General features: G+C 38.6%; 2 protein-coding genes across 2 annotated transcripts; one reads left to right on the top strand and one right to left on the bottom strand.

The window, feature by feature from the left end:
* The first annotated feature begins 8,446 nt into the window (after window positions 1-8,446).
* LOC136776270 (uncharacterized) lies at window positions 8,447-15,215 on the top strand. Its single transcript, XM_066731677.1, has 4 exons — window positions 8,447-8,546; window positions 13,855-13,904; window positions 14,016-14,240; window positions 14,316-15,215. Exons 3-4 carry the CDS (start codon window positions 14,029-14,031, stop codon window positions 14,524-14,526), a joined length of 423 nt encoding a protein of 140 aa, XP_066587774.1. The 5' UTR covers window positions 8,447-8,546; window positions 13,855-13,904; window positions 14,016-14,028; the 3' UTR covers window positions 14,527-15,215.
* A 171-nt stretch (window positions 15,216-15,386) lies between these two features.
* LOC136776268 (mucin-2-like) lies at window positions 15,387-18,827 on the bottom strand. The gene is made up of 6 exons (XM_066731676.1): window positions 17,893-18,827; window positions 17,632-17,721; window positions 17,380-17,490; window positions 17,296-17,303; window positions 15,817-17,260; window positions 15,387-15,740 (listed from the first exon to the last, which is right to left on the bottom strand). Exons 1-6 carry the CDS (start codon window positions 18,737-18,739, stop codon window positions 15,472-15,474), a joined length of 2,769 nt encoding a protein of 922 aa, XP_066587773.1. The 5' UTR covers window positions 18,740-18,827; the 3' UTR covers window positions 15,387-15,471.
* Between the last annotated feature and the right edge of the window lie 498 nt (window positions 18,828-19,325).

Here is a 19,325-nt window from a genome sequence, read left to right as displayed (position 1 = left end):
TTTCGTTTAGAAGTGTTCCACAACCAACACGTGGTTGACATCGTGTCAGGCCCTCGTTTCTCCTACTATACATAGGCGTAACGTTAAACGAAAACTATTCTCGTTCCACGGATCAACGACCCAACGCCATTAATGCATACGCACTTTATCGGATTCATGCAGGAAATTGATGCAATTTCTAAATCCACCTACCGTGGAGACTTTCGCTTTTGGTAAATGATCGTTCCAGCAGCTTTTCAGCCTCATTGAAATTTCGGCGGTGGACTCGACTTTATTTTTGCGATTATTCGAGTTTCGACTCGTTCATAGGAGCTTTTTATTTTGCGCGTTTGAGAGAAAGGGATAGAGATATATGTATATATATATAGAGAGAGAGAGAGAGAGAGGCATAAATAAAATGTGCAAAGCAGAGACGATGAGGTTACGGTTAACGTAACGGGCGGCGGTTTGAAAGAGAAGACAAGGTGAATTTCGAACGAAACGAAGTTGTCAACGGTTAATGGCTGCATGGATTCGTGAAAGTCGAATTGACTCGGAGGAGCAAGTGGTACCGCTATTCCTGAACGACATACGGGTTACTCTTCGGCAAACATGTGCCAGCCGATACAAATTCTACGCGTACAAAATCCACGTGACGCGTTAACAATATTATCCTCATAGCAGAAAATTCCTCTAGCCAACTGCCATTAAAATCCACTCTACACACTATTTTTTTATAATAATTTAATACGTTAAATCTGTTCAACTCTATGTACAACGTGCTACCAATGGTAAAAATTGAGAAAAAATACATTTTCTTTTTTAAAAATTGCTCTAGATATTTTTAATCAATATCTCAATCGATTAAGAATCACGATCGATCCAAAAATAACGAGCAGGACGAAAGATGGAGTTTTTGGGATATATTTATACAAGCGAGGGTAGAAGATGGATGCGCGGTGAAATACGTTGGTCGAGAGATAAGCGATGTAAGTTGAGCGTGATTGATACAGAGTTGAGGTCACTCGCACAAGAAAGAAGTTCTTTGAACGGAGACCTTGAAAGAAAATCGTGCTCTTACCTTGTCCGATACCGGCCGGTCGATGCAAAGATGTAAACCTCCCCGTAGTTAGGCTCCGTAAATCGTCATTCTTTCAACGAATATCTCCTCCCAAGAGCTTTGTCTTCGGCTTGGAAAATTCTTTCCTCTGGATTCAACGATAAATACCGGGCAATGATTTTCTCTTCAGCGTCGAAGAACAGTCATCGATGAAATTGGAGGAGATTGCGATGGAGTACTTCAGGGTAAATTTAATCGAGGTCTCTCGGGTGTCTCTCACAGGTGTCCATCAGCCATTGAACAATAATACCGATGCAGAATCCGTAAGCAAGCACGTGCACGATCTCCTTCGCGTTCGGTGCGACCTTCGCCGGGGTCCTTTCACAACTACAACAACCGGAGGAAGACGATGATTTTGGCTCACACTCGAAACATTCTCAATGAGGAGACAGCGGTTAATGGTGGAAATGGTAAGGTATTCTGTTGGTGGTAGTAAATTCTTGACGAGACCCTTGTCTGAAGGAATTTCTTGGTGGGATGAAGGAGGATGAGGACGAGGAGGAGGAAGAGGAGGAGGAGGAGGAGGAGGAGGAGGAGGAGGAAAATGGTTAATAAGAAGGAGGAATTTGGTGGATTTTCTGTTATGAGAGGAGGTTGTGGTTGGAAGGAACGAATAGTCGAACAGTTGGACCTGGTGACCCGTATGGGACTATTATCTTCTATTGCCGAAGGGCTGCTGGACTATGAGTAACGACTGGTCGATCCGATCTTAGCCGATCCAGGTGCTTTTAGCTCGGCTCCGCGTGCACGAATTGCGCCAGAGCAACTCGACCACTTGCTGTGAAAGCCCTCTCTTTTCCCTGTGTGCCTCTCTTTCTCGCTTACTTCGGGCCCCCTACCACCTGCAAACGCTCCACTAAACTGTCCAGGGGTTCTGTTGTCCAGCTCAAACTCTCCTCCTCTTCTCCTTCTCTCCTCGCGTTACTCCCCTCCGATCCTCCATCAAAAACTCTTTCCCTCCTTCTCCATCGTTCGCCAAAACTCATCTCGATGTTCTCCAAAAGAGAGAGAAAAAACAACGAGATACCCTTCCTCCGGACTCTATCTAGTCCCAGCGTATCGATATCTCGACTTTTAATTACGTAGTGCCTATATCTGTCTCTTTCTCTCTCTCTCTCTCTCTCTTCCTTCCTTTTTTTCCTTTTCCAGGGGTCTCTTCCTCCGGTTGGATATTGCAGCGCTAGCCTTCCCGCTTGCTTTTAGTCTTTGTGCCCACTCTAGCGAGAGAGTCGAGTCGAGGTGGTGGCAATGACCGTTCTCCTCAACGATCCTCCTTCTTTCCTCCTCGCTCACAGCGAGCTGTCTACCTTCCAACTATTCTTCTCCCTTCCACTCAATCACGTATCTCCCTCTACAGTGTAAAAGCCTGTTGCTTCTCACTCCAGCCGATCGCTCACTTTCTTCCACTTATTTCTGTTTCTGTATCTCTTCTTCTTCTCCGGCCTCTCTTACTCGGTTCTTCCTCTTCTCTCTCTCTCTCTCTCTCTCTCTCTCTCCCTCCCTTGCTTATTTTCTTCGTCTGACTCAAATATGTAGTATATAAACTCCCTCCCCCCTCCTCTTTCCGTCCAATCCTTCCCATCCCACAGGTACAGCGACTATCATTAACGCTCCTTCCAATGGACTTCCAACCGGTACATCTGCGACCCCATTAAGAATCATTGCTACACGAGAAAAATTTACCAAATAAAGAAACATTACAGCCATAAAAACATTTATATCTCAACCTTGAGGGATTCTGATCTACCGCAAATTTATAAAAGTGAATTTTCACCATTTTCATCCATATATATACAAAATATTACACGTAGGAATTTTAAGTCTCCTCCTCTCGCGTACCCGTACCAACTAGTCGAGTGGAATCGGTATATAAATTAATGGTGACTCGAGTAGACGGTTGGTGCCGGCTAAACTTCGCGGATCGCGTGGATAGTGCCAGGAATGTTCCTGAAACGTTGCAGGACTCAATCTGACACGTGTATCGTTATACGCGTGATCGAACGGGCTTATTTATAAAGCGAGGAGAATCGATCGTATTGGACAGAATTCACGGTGCATGAGTCAGGAGTTGTACCAAAGGGAAATTAAATGGCCTTTATATATATATATATATATATATATACACATATATTGTGGTTGTTGTGTTATCGGCCGAATTTACAAAGTCGAATGGACTTTTAAGGAGGAAGACTGAATTTCCATTTTTCACGTGAATAATTTAACCGGCAGCCGGGGGTGGGGGTAGTGAGAGGCGAAAGGCGAAAAGCGAGCTAGCCGAAGAAGAAGGCGCGTCGCGCGTTTTTACATCTTCACCGGAGCCGACGTCAATTTTTGTCCCATTGACTTTCATTCTTTTCCGCCAACCTGCGGCGACTCGGCCATCTTTTCACGCGCTCGTAAATCGAACAACCTGCCAGGAGATTCCATTCGCGAGTCTCTTTGATAATTCAGTCCCCAGCTGCGACCTCGTTTCGCTTATCTTTACGATTCGCGTGAGTTTATTTTATTTTCTCCCCCGAAAGCGACGCGCGGACGTACGTGTTAAATAAACATCGACGCTTCCGCTCTTTTTTCGGGGGGTGGACTGCAGCGGTGCAGCATCCGCTGGGACCGATTTTCTTCGACCTTTCCCCTCGAGCCAACCATGCACTTCTTTCAATGCCAAATGGACGACTTATGCTTTACGAGCGATTTTCTTTTCACGAACCAACCGACTCGAATTCCATCCTATATTCCTCGTGAAAATCTTCTTCGCCTGCCGCAGGTAACTTACCGACCTGTCGAAGGCTCTTTCAGGATAATCTACGAATCTTCCTTCGATTAATTTCTTTAATTTTCCTCGTTTGAAAAAATTCTATCTTTGTATTTATATTACGTCTCCTCTCTTCGTCTCGAAGATGCCTCGTTCTTGCGTAAGTTCTCCATTTTGTTACAGGAAACCCATCGAACGGTTTACTACCAGCAAACTTGTTCCAACCCAGATAACAAAAAAGTGCATAAAATGTTTTAAGAATATTTATAGATTGTACAATGTTCTCTCTATAAATATTCTTATAATAATCCGTCAAGTTTTGCGCTATCTGGCAAAAGAGCGAATTAGGTTACGTTGGAAGTTTTGCCGGAGGAAGCGCAGGGCTTAAGAAAGGAGTGGAAGGATTTTCACAATGCTTTATGAGGACTTTGATTCCAGCCAGTAATTCTCATAGGGGGGTGATAAACTTTTTAACGACTATGACTCTGCACTTTGGCAGGCGCTCTGCATCGTTATACGCGATACGCGAGCATACTTCGCGCATTCTCAGCATTCGACATTTCAACTTCCACTTATGATCGTCCAGACGCAATCTCAGCCAACTGGAAAATTGCGAAAATCCATCGGGATGACAATATTGCGAGAAATCAACTAGCTCACTTTTTTTCTTCCTTTTTAGAGGCCTGGACAAACTAAATATAGACGCTGATCACGAGAGCCTGTAAATATAGACACTTGCATGATTTATTAGACACATTGGGGTAGTTCTGAATATAGGAGTTTAGGCAAAAATAGCTGGCCCTGCAGAGGGTACTTAATTAGGTAATTTTTGTAAATAAATAATTTAATTATGTTCTTAATTTGGAAAAATATTTTAGGCGTAAGCAAAAACGAGGCATGATAAGGATATAGTAACAATGAAAGGGAATGTTAATTGTTAAGGAAGAGGAAAAGAAAGTGGTAATTATGTTTATTTCGTTTCTGCTTTAAGACGTACATAAAAATTTAATGAATTTTTTGGGAAACTGTTGGAAGGTACAGGTAAAGGTGGTGGTTCGTGCAAGCGACCAAGTTGGCAAGGGAAGATCAATCATTTTGGTGGAGGGCAGTAAAATATAATTAACCGAGGGTTTAATCCAGGTGGAATTGATCCGTGATAGCTCATAATGCTGCAAAAGTCGTATCGTTATGGGGTGTCTCGATATTAATAACGTTCGGTTCAGCCCCCTTTCGTCGGAATGGGATTTCAGATTTTTTTCTTGCTTATCGACGTGTTCATCACGATCCGAGGGCCCACGTATATAAGGGATTACAAGTTGCCTACCCCACCAGACTCGCCACACCGTATATAATAGCACAGATGGCACTACCGTCTTAAAAAGTTCAAAGCCACAAACTGCCAAAGTAGCTTAGCCAGTTGGGCTGGCCAGATTTTCCGACTATCCCCGAAATCTTTTCCGACCAAAAATCTCTTCATATACCAAAATTTCCAATCCCGTTCTTCAAATATCGAGCAGCCATATAGCGCTGATCATTCGTGTGACGTCGCACCAATTAACCTCTGGACCAACGTGCACGATTGCTTGGAGGAAGATGAACAAAAGGAAATATATTCGATATATATGACTTTTTCAATTCTAAATGTTATTTTGATAGTCAGTGTATGAAAATCATCAAGTCTTGATTATAGTCCTTTACGGAAATTTGGAATCGATCGATTCGATAGCTGCATTGACGTTCAAAAGTCTGAGAAAACTAAAGTGAAAATTAATTTAAATTTAAAATTTTTTATATTTGGATAAAAAAATGGCTGGGGTCTGTTTGATATTGTTCTACAGATTATTTCAAAATCTTTCGAATGGTGTAATTGTTAAATTCACTGCTCCTTTTTTTATTTTTTATATAGCTAAAAGTTTACAATTAAAAAATGTTAAATATTTATCTACTTTACCTTTACATATTTCATATTAATTTTGGAAATAATGGATCTTAAAATAATGTGTGCTATATTATTGATATACTGTTACTTCAATAAAACTACCATGCACCTACTCCACATAAAACAAAAAATTAATATTTTTCAAATGTTTTTAAATTATTTTTACTCCATCTTCGTATTTAACAATTGAAATTTCTGCATTGTGTTAAATTAATAAAAAGCAACATTTTTACATTAACACTATCATAGCATTTGAATAATATAAAGATAGAGAATTGAGCAAAAAGTCCATTATTTTAAATATTAAACATATTATTACTTTCGATAAAGCATGAAAATATGCAGCGAATATAAATGTTTAAAAATATATTCAAATAATTTATATAACTATATATACATACTATTTAAAAAGCTTAAAAAAAATATTTATAATAAGACCAAGTAAATCCCTGTACCATTTTTCGAATCAAAAATATATAACACTTTGATGTAGAGTCGTTTTTCACCGTAGTGATTATATACAAAGTTTTGAACAGCAGTGTATGTATATTCTTTCTTATCACCCTTATGATCACCCGAAACTATATATATACAGGATTTCTCGTGAGGCATGGGGTGTTCAATGGTGACGAAGCTTTTTATTGCTGTATTTTGCTACTAAAAACAGAAAGCCGTAAAAACTTGGCTCACACCGCGTAAAAGTCTAAAATAACCCCAAAAGGGGAATTTCAGATAATTTTATCATACCACAACCGTTATTCCAGCCTAATTAGATTTAATTAATTTTATTCGCAAAGCGTACTGCCGTCGCCATCTTTACGACTCGGTAGCATTTTTATCGAATAAATGAAACGGTGTCTCCAGCAGGTATATAGTTGATTGTATTTTTATACACTTGGAATACCTGATCCTTAATGGCAAATTTCCAAAATCAAAAAACCAATTATTTCCACTAAAAATATGTTTTTACTTGTGAAAATTGTTTACAATATTTATTGAACTACTTAAAACAAAAAAATATTATTAATAAGTGAATAAAATTTCATTTCCAATTATTTCCCTGAAGCTTGTCCTGGTAACGAGGAAAAATCTGGAATAATAATGATTATTCCGACGTTTAGAGCAAAAATTTATTGTTGGTTTCTTTACTGATTGTTGCGTGGCAACATAATAGTACAAATATGTCACGTATATTTCCATAAATAACAGCCGCCCACAAATGTGTAGTGAAGAGATACGCTTGTCATACAATACTAATAAATTCATTCAGCTTTCACTTCTTTATGAAAATCTGAAACAATTTTCATCTTGCAAAACTGGTCGTTCGGAAAGTCGATTTCCGTCGAACCGTGAAAAGATTGACGTAATTTTTGCATTCGACTTTTGTAATCTTCGCTTAGTTCGATATTAAATACATTTATGCAAATAAATTTTATATAGACGTAACGCATGTACGTATGTCTATATTTTACCGTCAAGCACGGAATCGTGACGCGCTTCGCCTATCGAGGAGAAACTCAACCATCTGCCTTTATTTGACTTTTTTTTTTTTAATAATCATTAATCAGGTTATACGCACATTGTCAAGATAAATATCTGTGAATTTCCTATCGTTCGATCGCGGTCTAAAAAAATATTTCTTGCAATCATTCCAGGTAATTGCTTAATTAATTTCGTCTATTTTTAAAATACCACCCCTCCTCTTTATATATAAAACCTTATTCAAACAAATATTAGAGGACCCAATCGTCACGATAATCTCCAATCCTTCGCCCGATTATTTTCAACTTTTCTCCCATTTCCAACCCCCAAACACACAAGGTCCGTAAAATTCCTGATTCTTGCCTCCCCCAGCCTGTTGCTTTTACGACCATTTTGTATATCGATTCCCGTCGAGTGTCCCCAGAAGCAGCAGCCTCGACAAAGCCTTAGTGATAAATCGTTATCGTCGCTTTTATTCAAATTATTTGCACTAGCCGTACCCACCATCAATTTCATTTTTACAATGTATCCGTCTCATCCGCGACTTCCCCCAATTTATCAAGACACTTGGTCAGTCCTTATTGTAAATATCGAAGACTCCCTCCCCCTGACAAAGAAATCACTCCAATACCAATATATTTTTTAAGACCAAGACGGAAAATTTCCACGATTCTATAAAATTGCTATCGCATCAAAACTAATGCGAAGAATGGTAGAAACTTTAAAATGGCAGTTTTCTAAGAAAAATTGCACGCTGGTGTACACATCGATGGATGATGTAAAGGGGCCTAGGGTTGGAGGAAGGAAGGATTAAAATTGGATGTTGATTTTTGGAAGGTGGTAGAAATTTGTTAGAGTGTCAGAGGGGGAGGGGGAGGGTGGTTCTTCGCCCACACCCCCATGGGAGGCCGAGATAAAGTTGAGTTTGCGAAGTGGAGAGGAAGCGAATTAGCGTGTATGTCATCTGGGTGATTCTGTTGTGCGAGTAGGTGTTGGGTGTTGGTAGAATGGAAGGAAAGCGTGGAAGGAAGAGTTAGGTTGAGGAGTAGGGAAGTGATTGGTGGGGCTGGTGGTTCCTCGAGGATTGGTCGCGCGCGTTCCACACGGGCTGCAGCCGAGGGGATGCGTCGGAGGGTGCGTCTCCAGGTATAAATCCTCCTGTCCGCGCCAGAAACAGCCGATCCGAACTTACGAAACGTTCGCATCCATCCACGACGACTCAGGAGAACCACCACTTCCGGTCTCGACCATCCATACGAATAATACAAATCCGCGTGAGTACTTCCTATTCTCTCTCTTCTACCTTTCATTCATATCTCACATGCATCCTCCTACAAAAATTATCCAACCTTTTTCTCAATAGTATCATACATTTTTAATTTTTTCTAATATTCACTTTACCCCCTTCGTATATATATATATATATATATATATCTAATTCACATTTCCCCCCACAAACAATATTTTAACCATTAGAATTTTTTTCTTTATTATTATTTATTTTATTATTATTTTTCCAGTGAACCGAGTTTTTTTCCGTGTAATTTTCTTTTAGACATTTTTTCTCGTTTCTCTGTTTGACCTCTTGAACTTTACAGCGCTGCAATTCTATTCGGTATGGTTCGACGTATGTTACAACGTTAATTACGCGTAGTGCTGCAATGTGTGTACTAAATTACATAGGTCTAATAGTGATGATCAGCATAACTGGGATTTTGTTATTTTTTAAAATTCACAGAATGTTGTAGCTGCATGACTATTTCAATTAAAGGATTATTATAAATATTAGGTTTTTAAAATTATCTCTATAACGGATTTGACATTTTAAAGTCAGAAATATAATATTTTGCATTTTTAATAATGTAATGAATGAGAGGAAATGAGTTTTTAGCCTGGCAACAAGATACAAGATTTTCGACTGGCTTATCCGGGATTCCATTTATTATGTAACACGACACTCCGGTACAAACGTAGCTGTCTGATAAGCTTTTGCTACCAAAATATTGAAACGCCATAATTTAACGAGTAGCCAAACAAACGTGGAAACAAATACTAATATTTATATAAATGTTTTTAAAATTTTTCGTACAAACAATTTATCGTAATCTATAGAAATTTTCGAGCATTTTTTTTTTACAAATTACGCGATATATAATAAATAATATAAGTTTATTTATTTCAACCAAATTCAAAGGCCATATTAAATATTGACCACGCCAACACGTCCATGTTTCAGCCGCCACCTCGAAATAGCATCAAACGTACACTTTAATAACGTAACGACGATACTAGTTTAATTTTGCGGCTACGTTTCGAAAGAATTTTTTCGCTGATGTATCCATGCGACGTGGGAGGAAAATTGAACAGTTTTCGAGGATTGATTAGTTTTTCGGGTTAAGAAATAGCATGGAAAATCCTCGCGGCGAAAATTGAGTGTCCCTTTAAAGTGGAGAAACGGTGGCTTTTACGATGTGTATTCTTTTGGTCAACGAGACACTATAACGGGCAAGATGGCCGACTTTCTATGTGGTTCATGAAAAATGCTCGGGCGAAAAACATAAAGCATGCAATATTGTTGCTTTAACGGGGCCGTAAAGCTCGTGTAATTAATTTTTACAGAAAGGACAACCTCAGAGTCGATGCTGCTCTTTCAAGATGGCCACCGCTCAAAAAGACAATAAATTCGCATAGACAGCGAGCTAATCGAATTTTTCCAATCGCGAATTAACTTCCCAACTCCCCCACCCATGCACCGTTCTTATAACACGAATCCCTATCGTCAAATAGGCGTGAATAATCAAGGGAGATCCGCCTTTCCGCGTTTCACATGCATTTTAATTAATTTGCATGTTAAACGATTATTTACACGCGCTACCAAATCCGAGAAATCAATACACGCGAAAAATCAGCCCGATTTGCAAACTCATTTATTGCTTTATTACATTCTATTTAGACAACTTGTTTACTCTAGCAACATTCTCGACTTTGTCACCAACTAACCGTTGTTATAATGCTCTTACCTAGTTTTACTCTCAATTTATTACAACTGCAGGGGGGAGTTCTTACCCGCGTACAAATCGTAATATCGAAAATGGGCAAATATCGAGCGTTGGCGTGCTTGTCCGGTCGGGAAATGTTTGGCTATTGGCTCAACGCGATTAGAACTTTCAAGTACCAACAGACATTAATCAAATACAGCGCCCTCTCTCCATAGACGCGATAACCTATAGAAATTTGGAACTATTCCATTTGGGAAGATTGATCCCGGTAAATAGTCGACCAATAGGAGAGCGTTCCTCGACTCCAAAGAGGAAAGGCCTAAAAAAAGAAACTGGCCACTTTATACGTGAAATGAAAAGCTCCAGTTATCCTTTCTCATTTTAGTTCGGAGCTCCGACGGTTTCGTTGAACAGTGAATAAGTGGAAAGGGGGGAAGAAGGGGGTGAACTTCCGCTCATTGTTCACCTGACGTTGTTTGACAATGAAACATCATCTGTTACTCGCGGTTTACCTTATCTTAGACGATTTGACATACTGTACGAAACACTTTAAACGTTTCAATTCTAACGGCGTCGTTTCATAGCCGAGACATTTCCTGGGATCGCAAAGCTTATTTTCTTCCTTCGCTACTTACTTACCTAACTTACAAGTAGTATATTTCTAACGACGCGGATCAATTACGTTAGATAGAATTTTATGTAAGCTCGTGTGAACGTTTGGTGAACCTCCCATAGAACACCAAATGACTTAATGACATCTTTTAGGCGTCTTTTAGTCAATTGGATTACTAAAATATGCCTATAAGACAACTTTTAGTCAAGTGTGCTGTATAAGCCTATAATCTCTTCGATTAATTATCTCATTAGTTGGATCTTAATTATTATACTAGGGTCGCGCGTGCATATATTTGCAATACAGCGAGGTGAGAATGTATGTAACTGCTGTATGAGTTTGCAAGAATAATTCGGTAAAAATTGTAAAAGTTATCTATAGGGTGTTCTCGTGGTATGCATACAGCAATTTGCACTACTGCACATTCTCACATTAATGTTGCTGCATTTTTTATTATGCATTGTGAAGATAATTGTAATAAAAGAGTATCTATTAGTAAATACACACGTGTGTCTAGACTGCATGTAGTACCGATACGATACAAAGTGGCCGTGATTACAGTAACAAGGACACACCGATTACAGACTTAACCTAAATTTAATTCTAAATTTCGATAATCATATCAATATCCAACGTAATGTAAATATAGTACATATGTGGTATTACGAAAGCTATCAAATTCCAAGGCTCCGATAATAAGGATTTGAAGAGCGAAAAGATACCACTGCGCCTTAGTAAATTAAATATAATAAGTAGTTTTTCGGTATGTCGTAAGTGTTTTAACCATAATTGATATTGGATGTAAAGAATGTCTGATACAATATAATATTTCCTGCGGTTGATGACTTAGATATAAAAAATTATTATTCTTTTCAATTAAAAATACTCAACTATATAAACTCGGTTTTAATAACGATACTTTAACCTTAAAAGCCCAATGTTGTAAATGTAAATTGCAAATCCATAGACAAAAATGCAAAAATTGAAACGTTAAAGATGTTCTTTTTATCATAAGGTCAATATTCTCAAAAATTATATATTATATCTAAATTAAATATTACACGTGTGAGATATCCACATTTAACGAGCTATGATGCAATATATTGAAAATTTGCCCCTTCCTCAGAATTTAATTTTTAACCGGATCGTTTCGCAAATGATATTGTATGAATATATTTTAGTAGATTGGTCAAAGTGAAAATATATTTATGAGATTGGCTAGCGAGGTACGATCGGTGATTACAAATTCCGTAAGCTTTAATGATACCGCGGGTAGTAAGTGCTGATTAAGTAAAGAGGTCAAAGGTATGTTAAGGTGTGTGTGAAAATGTGACCGAAGGGACATCCGAAATTTCTCGCATTCGAGAATAACGGAGAAGTTGTTTGTTATTCCGCTTGAAATGCAGATGAAGCAACAGGTAACTCGACTTCAAGGCTCAACATCGTCCCATTTCGTACGTTCGCTGCCTGCTCTGCATTTAACTGCTATCCAGCTAACCATCTCTCGTCTTTCCGACAAATCAAATTTTCATCAAATAATAATTCGATTTGCCTTTTTTCTCCGAAAAAAGCACGATCCCTTACCGTCAATCCCAACGTCTAGTTAATTAAGCAAATGCCAGCATCTTCTCCTCTATCAATAATCAGTTGTCGTTCATCTTTAATCATATTTCACATACATACTCTCGTTCTTTAAATTATATCAATAGTCCCCTCAGTAGTAATTTAAAAGAATAATTATTGAATCGATCAGTGATGTGAATTGATTTAACCAATAGTACAACGCGACGATAAGATAAGAATAATTGTCCCTTTAGCGAGCGTACACTGTGAGAAATTTATTCGTACGTAGCTCAGCTAACTTCACTTTGTACTTTCTGAACACAATTTTAAATCCCCCACGCTGTATATTAAGGATTTGCTCCTATTGCAACCTTGACAAATCTGTTTTGAAGACTCTAATATAAAATGTCGACTTAATTTTGATAGAATCATTATGAAAATCGGATTTCACTGTCTGATAATAATAATCAATTATCTCTGATTTAAAGCTGCTTATCTCAACTTTGAATGTCGGATAGCATAAGTGTTATTTACCCGAGAAACAATGTTAAATTTTGAATTTCTGGAAGTACTTCTAGTTTGATTAAAATTACTCAAATCTCTCGTATATTACTCAAGTATTGATCAGGCAACAGATTGATCATCAAAGTTCATCCATAAGATGCAAATTGATTCCGTTCACACCCACGTGCTCCACATATACTGCACCTACCCCAGTCAAATATGGATTTATAATTGAAGCTATACATTTTTCCAAAAGCTACTACAGTCATATATTTTTTATACTTGCTCGTTTCACTGCTAAAGCGAAGAAAACCTCTTTTGGAAAAAATTACTTTTTATGTTTGTAATCGAATGCTATACTGTTAGTAAGAGATAAGTAATTTCGAGAAAAAGATTTAATACTTAAATTAGTATAGTATATAAAAAATGATTTAGATTTTAGGAAATTCTTATACTGTTAAAACGTTTTTTACCACATCCTCAATTTTCACATTTTACCGACCGTATAAAGATCGTATAAAAAAAGTTGCGTTTCTTCTTTTGGCATTCACTAAAAAATATTAAAAGCTTTTCCAAGACAGTTAAGCAGTTTTGCTAGTAATACAACATACGTAAACTATATCGTGTAGCAGCGCAGGTGATATTCTTCGATCACAGAATGTAACTTATTGATACTTTCTCTCTCTCTCTCTCTCTTTTATCTCTCCAGACATATAGAAAACACTTAAACTAACCCACTGCATGCGGTTACCCCAAATAACTCTATGAATAAAAAATAATATACATAAACTGCTGACATTTTCCCCAAAAAAGTAAAATGATACTTCAAATTTTTATCGGTGAAAATCCGGATAGATCAGAAGCAATATATGAGATTGAGTTTGATTTCTTGGTTTATTTCAGTGTTCCCTCCAAGATTACACGGTGATTCTTCCACCATTGAATAATCCAAGGTTGGATGAAATTTCGACACTAGGACACGATCGGTTCTTAACGGATTAAGAATCCCTGAAGACTAAGGAGAAGAAATCATCGTAGAACGATATTTTGTCTTATTTTTGCAGAAATCAAAATAAAATGGCAACGTCAATGAAGAAGGAAGCTAGAAGTTTGAATTTCTCTTACGTAGCCTTTACAGTGTTCGTACTGATGGTATTCGCAAGTATTTTTGTCAATGCGGAACCGGAACCTATGGAGAGGCCTACGAGGCCCAAAGAATTCCAAAGTAACGAGGAGTTGAAGAAGTATTTGATCGACTATATTCGATACTATGACCGATACTCCCCCAGGTATCTTCAATAATCATTTTCCGCGAGTGAATATAATTTTATGATCTACAATTAAGTATTATATGGATATCGCAGTAGGTATGGTAAGAGGGATGTTTCGGACATACCACGCCTGGATCGACCGTGGGAAATCTTTAGGATATTACTGGAAGCACGTCGTCAAGCTCAACAGCAAAAATTAAAGGAACGACAACACTACGAGCAACTTTTACTACAGGACGTAGAGCGTCCAAAGCCCACCAACTTTCCGGAATTACTGGCTAAACTCTACGACGAAACGCAATAGATTCAGCCCTATCTTCTTCTCACACAACGAGAACTTTACACACTTTACTACCTTGTGCTTTGTTCTTTTGGTCAAATAAATTTGCGAGGTTTCGTAAGAAAAAAAACTCATGGCTAAACGCTGTTATATCAAATTGATACTTTAAACATGTATACAGGGTGCCCTTGAACCTCCACGTGGACTTTTAACTGGTGACTCTTTGGAGCGTAACAAAATAATTTGTTTGAAAATTTAAGTTTTACGAAGTAGTTTTCAACTTATGAAGGTGTTAAATCGACGAATCGCGTCTTCGGAAATTCGAGCAAGATGCTCATTGGTTTCACTAGTGAGACCAGAGGCAAGTGAGGTTATAAAAGTATGGAAAGTGAGATGTCAGAGTGTAGAGACTGTGTAATATTCTTCATCACTCGTAATTAACGTATATAGTAATTACAACCTATTTTGCAAAATATAAATTTTCAAACGAATTTTATTGTGCATCCTGTATAATATATACATTAATTCGTAAGAAATTGCTATCTATTCGCATATACGTGTACAGATATACATATGCACAAAGGTTTGTCAATATATGTATATAATATATCTGTATAATGTTAAAATCAACGCTGATTTTATCTCTTATCGTCTATGCCAAAGAATCTTGTGCAATTATTATTTTCGTATGAATAAAGAACGTATAATACAATTATTCCTTTCACGTTTATCAGCGAGTCATCGAGAGGTGCAATATGAAAGAAAAATGGAAAAAAGAATTAATGAATAGTTAAAAATATTGTTTTTATTTTTAAAAAGATTATACAAAATGATAAGGACGACAAGTCAGCTTTTTCAGCTTGAATGGTGCAAATAAAGTATAACGATATTATGATTGGATGCTGCATGTACTTATAGGTATAGTATACTTAAAACATTTGAGGTATGCATTAACTATTTAAGATTGTATTAAAAGAAGCGATTGATTATCGGTAAATCGCTGAACCAAGAACGTGATCTGGAGTTCAAAGTACAGTGAGCAGTTTTCGGGTCGTAGCAGCCAACAGCTTCGGGGTCAAAGTTCAGTCCTTCGGGACAATCGTAAATGTAGGTAAGACTACTCTCGCAAGCACAGAAAGTGCTGCACTCATTCGTAGGCACAAAAGCTTCCTCTTCTTCCGGACATACGTCGGTACAATAAATTCGCTTGCCACCTTGTATTTTCTCGCTTGCAGGCTCTGTAATTAAAAATGATGGTTCGCCATGAAGAAGACATCTTCATCAACTTATAGACGTTTAATGTTTATGACTTACCTGGTACCGGAAGCAAATTGTGAGCAGCGGAACATGTTCGCTTACTCGTGTGAATGCAAGCTCGAAGAATCGGATCAAAAACTAGACCCTGCATACACCGTCTCAGGTCTCTTTTCCCATTCTTGCATAAATAATAGAAAAGACAGTTTTGCTCATGCGGCAAAGCGGTCATTGAGTTGGGTGGACATTCCAAAGGAGCTTTGGGAGTCGTGGATGATTTGTTACTCGTAGCAGACGCTGGTTCAAGAGTATTCGCACTGTCCTTAACGCATCTGAGCAATGTAGGGCTGAAGTGGAATTTATCTCTGCAATTGTGCACGGTCTTCACGCCATTGGTGCATTGATAATACTTAGTAGGGTCCGTCTCGTGTGGGAAATAAGTAGTTTTGCTACCAGGCAGACATTTATGTTTATCGAATGGACATTTCACCTTCTCAGGAAGATCACAAATCTTCTTTACAGGATCAAAGTGCTTCTGTTTGGTACAAACTTGCACTATCAAACGTCCTCCCCAACACCTGTAGTACTTTGTGCAGGAACCAAACACCGGTAATAACGTGTTATCCGGACAAGCTGGTGTGGCCACTGATGTTGCTGGTGTTGTCGTAGTCGGTGATTTGGTATGCCGAGAAGTTGGTGATACAGGTGTGGTTGTTGTCAATTTGGGAGCTACCGTCGTGTAAGGACAGTTTGCTTCCGAAGGCTGCTTGCATGTCTGATCTCTGCGATCAAAGTGCAGACCTTTACGACAATGCCTCAGCACCAATTCGTTATTAACACACTTGTAATACATCCAACAGAAGCATTCATGGGGTATGTATTCGTTTTCCGGACAGACATGGGCTGGCTCCTGCGTCGTAGTAGTTGGGGCATCTGTTGAAGTCGTGGAATGGGTCAAATGAGGACAATCGGCAGTTGACGGATCCTCGCAGGTCTTTGATACATTGTTAAAGTGCTTTCCATCATCACATTCATGTCTGAACAGCTTTCCATGTTCGCAGATGTAGTAAACGTTGCACAAACACTCGTGTATGAAGATATCACCATCGGTACACTCGGTTGGAGGCTCAGGAGTGGTTGTAGTTGTTGGTTTTGTCGTTGTAGTTGTGGGCTTTTCTGTAGTCGTTGTCGTGGGTTCTGGTGTGGTGGTTAAATATGGACAATTGGCTACTTTTGGATCACTACACTTTTGATTTACAAAGTCAAAGTGAAGTCCATTTGGACATTCTTTGCGAACCAACTTTCCATCTTCGCATTCGTAATATTTCCTACAGCTACACTCGTGAGGAATTTTTTTATCATTATCACATACTGGTTTGGGAGTGGTGGTGGGCTCTGTTGTTGTGGTTGTTGGAGGTTCTGTAGTTGTAGTCGTTGGTACTTCCGTTGTGGTCGTGGAATGAGCCAAATGAGGACAATCGGCAGTTGATGGGTCCTCGCAGGTCTTTGATACATTGTTAAAGTGATTTCCATCTTCACATTCGTATCTTATTAGTTTTCCATCCTCACAGATGTAGTAAACATTGCACAAACACTCGTGTATGAAGATATCACCCTCGGTACACTCGGTTGGAGGCTCGGGAGTGGTTGTAGTTGTTGGTTTTGTAGTAGTTGTAGGTTTCTCTGTAGTCGTTGTGGTGGGTTCTGGTGTGGTGGTTAAATATGGACAGTTAGCTACTTTTGGATCACTACACTTTTGATTTACAAAGTCAAAGTGAAGTCCATTTGGACATTCTTTGCGAACCAACTTTCCATCTTCGCATTCGTAATATTTCCTACAGCTACACTCGTGAGGAATTTTTTTATCATTATCACATACTGGTTTGGGAGTGGTGGTGGGCTCTGTTGTTGTGGTTGTTGGAGGTTCTGTAGTTGTAGTCGTTGGTACTTCCGTTGTAGTCGTGGAATGAGCCAAATGAGGACAATCGGCAGTTGACGGATCCTCGCAGGTCTTTGATACATTGTTAAAGTGATTTCCATCTTCACATTCGTATCTTATTAGTTTTCCATCCTCACAGATGTAGTAAACATTGCACAAACACTCGTGTATGAAGATATCACCCTCGGTACACTCGGTTGGAGGCTCGGGAGTGGTTGTAGTTGTTGGTTTTGTAGTAGTTGTAGGTTTCTCTGTAGTCGTTGTGGTGGGTTCTGGTGTGGTGGTTAAATATGGACAGTTAGCTACTTTTGGATCACTACACTTTTGATTTACAAAGTCAAAGTGAAGTCCATTTGGACATTCTTTGCGAACCAACTTTCCATCTTCGCATTCGTAATATTTCCTACAGCTACACTCGTGAGGAATTTTTTTATCATTATCACATACTGGTTTGGGAGTAGTGGTGGGCTCTGTTGTTGTAGTAGTTGGTGTTTCGGTCGTAGTGGTTGTCAAATACGGGCACTTGGCAGAACTGGGATCCGTGCAGGTTTTGGTAGCTTGATTAAAGTGCAGGCCAGGTTTACATTTGTATAAAACTTTTTTTCCTTTCTCACATTTATAGTACTTGGTACACGAACAATCATGAGGAGATCTTTCTCCCTCTTTGCATTTTGGATGATCTGGTTTGGGAGTAGTGGTGCTGGTGGTGGTAGTGGTAGTAGTGGTAAAAGGAGGATAGGGATAGGGACATTTAGCGTTTTCTGGTGTATCACAATCGGAAGTTTTGGAATTGAAATGTTCACCGTAATCACACTCGTACAGGATCAATTGCCCTTTATCACAATGGTAAAAGTATTGGCACTGACAAGGATGCTGATAGTTTTTTCCATCTTTGCAGGAGGCTGGTTTGGCTGCACGATTATCGTTTTCACATCCGGCGGTCCATGGCCAATCACAGACCTGATCTTCCACGTTAAAATGCAACCTGTGTCCGTCTGCCATTAATCCACACTCCTTTTCGATTTTCACTCCGTTCGAACACATGTAGAACTTAGTGCAGTCTATCTCGTGAGGCAGCAGGGTGTTTCTACCCTCTGGATTCACCGAGGGACATACTGCTTCTTTACCACCACGAACACAGGCTATCGTGACCAAAGTCACGACAGCTCTCAATAAAAACCCTAAATAAAAAGAAAAATAATATTAGAAGCAGAAATCATTACACGAGACTGATCGTAATGACCAAATTTTTGTATTTTCATCGCCAACAAAAAGTTGGTAATTTTAATTTCAGAATGATATGTTTGATTGTCTGATAAACTAAAAATCTTTTACTCTTACCATTCATTCTCAATTGGCAACAAGCACCTGGTCTAACAAAATTCTGGCGAGGATGAGGAGGCGGTACTATGCTTTATAAAGAATACATCTATCTAATCAAATATTGATAATCAAAATTCGTCATCGCTCGAGATTCCTTAAATCTATAAATTAGGCCGAATTATTTTATCGAAACGTTATCATATCTTTAACATAAAAGGCGCCCAAAATTCCTTGGTCACGCTTATCAAGCTTCCCAACATCGATTCTTTATTCTACCTATTTAACTCGATACAATTAATTTGTTTAA

This window comes from Prorops nasuta, unplaced genomic scaffold (genome assembly GCF_024137725.1).
Source record: "Prorops nasuta isolate Cenicafe-Biocafe unplaced genomic scaffold, Cenicafe_Pnas_1.2 PNAS00009, whole genome shotgun sequence".
NCBI classification, from domain to species: Eukaryota; Metazoa; Arthropoda; class Insecta; order Hymenoptera; family Bethylidae; genus Prorops; species Prorops nasuta.
The sequence above is the reverse complement of the archived record's forward strand: the minus strand, read 5'-3'. Positions and strand labels throughout refer to the sequence as shown.

What these genes read in the sequence shown, in the direction of transcription:
- LOC136776270 (XM_066731677.1), top strand. Translation starts at nt 14,029, where the DNA reads ATGGCAACGTCAATGAAGAAGGAAGCTAGAAGTTTGAATTTCTCTTAC. An exon ending in TATGACCGATACTCCCCCAG is followed by an intron (nt 14,241 to 14,315) that starts GTATCTTCAATA and finishes TGGATATCGCAG; the next exon opens with TAGGTATGGTAAGAGGGATG.
- LOC136776268 (XM_066731676.1), bottom strand. Translation starts at nt 18,739, where the DNA reads ATGTGTTCGAACGGAGTGAAAATCGAAAAGGAGTGTGGATTAATGGCA. An exon ending in AACCACTCCCGAGCCTCCAA is followed by an intron (nt 17,722 to 17,892) that starts CCGAGTGTACCG and finishes ATTTGGCTCATT; the next exon opens with CCACGACTACAACGGAAGTA. An exon ending in CACCACTCCCAAACCAGTAT is followed by an intron (nt 17,491 to 17,631) that starts GTGATAATGATA and finishes ATCCAAAAGTAG; the next exon opens with CTAACTGTCCATATTTAACC.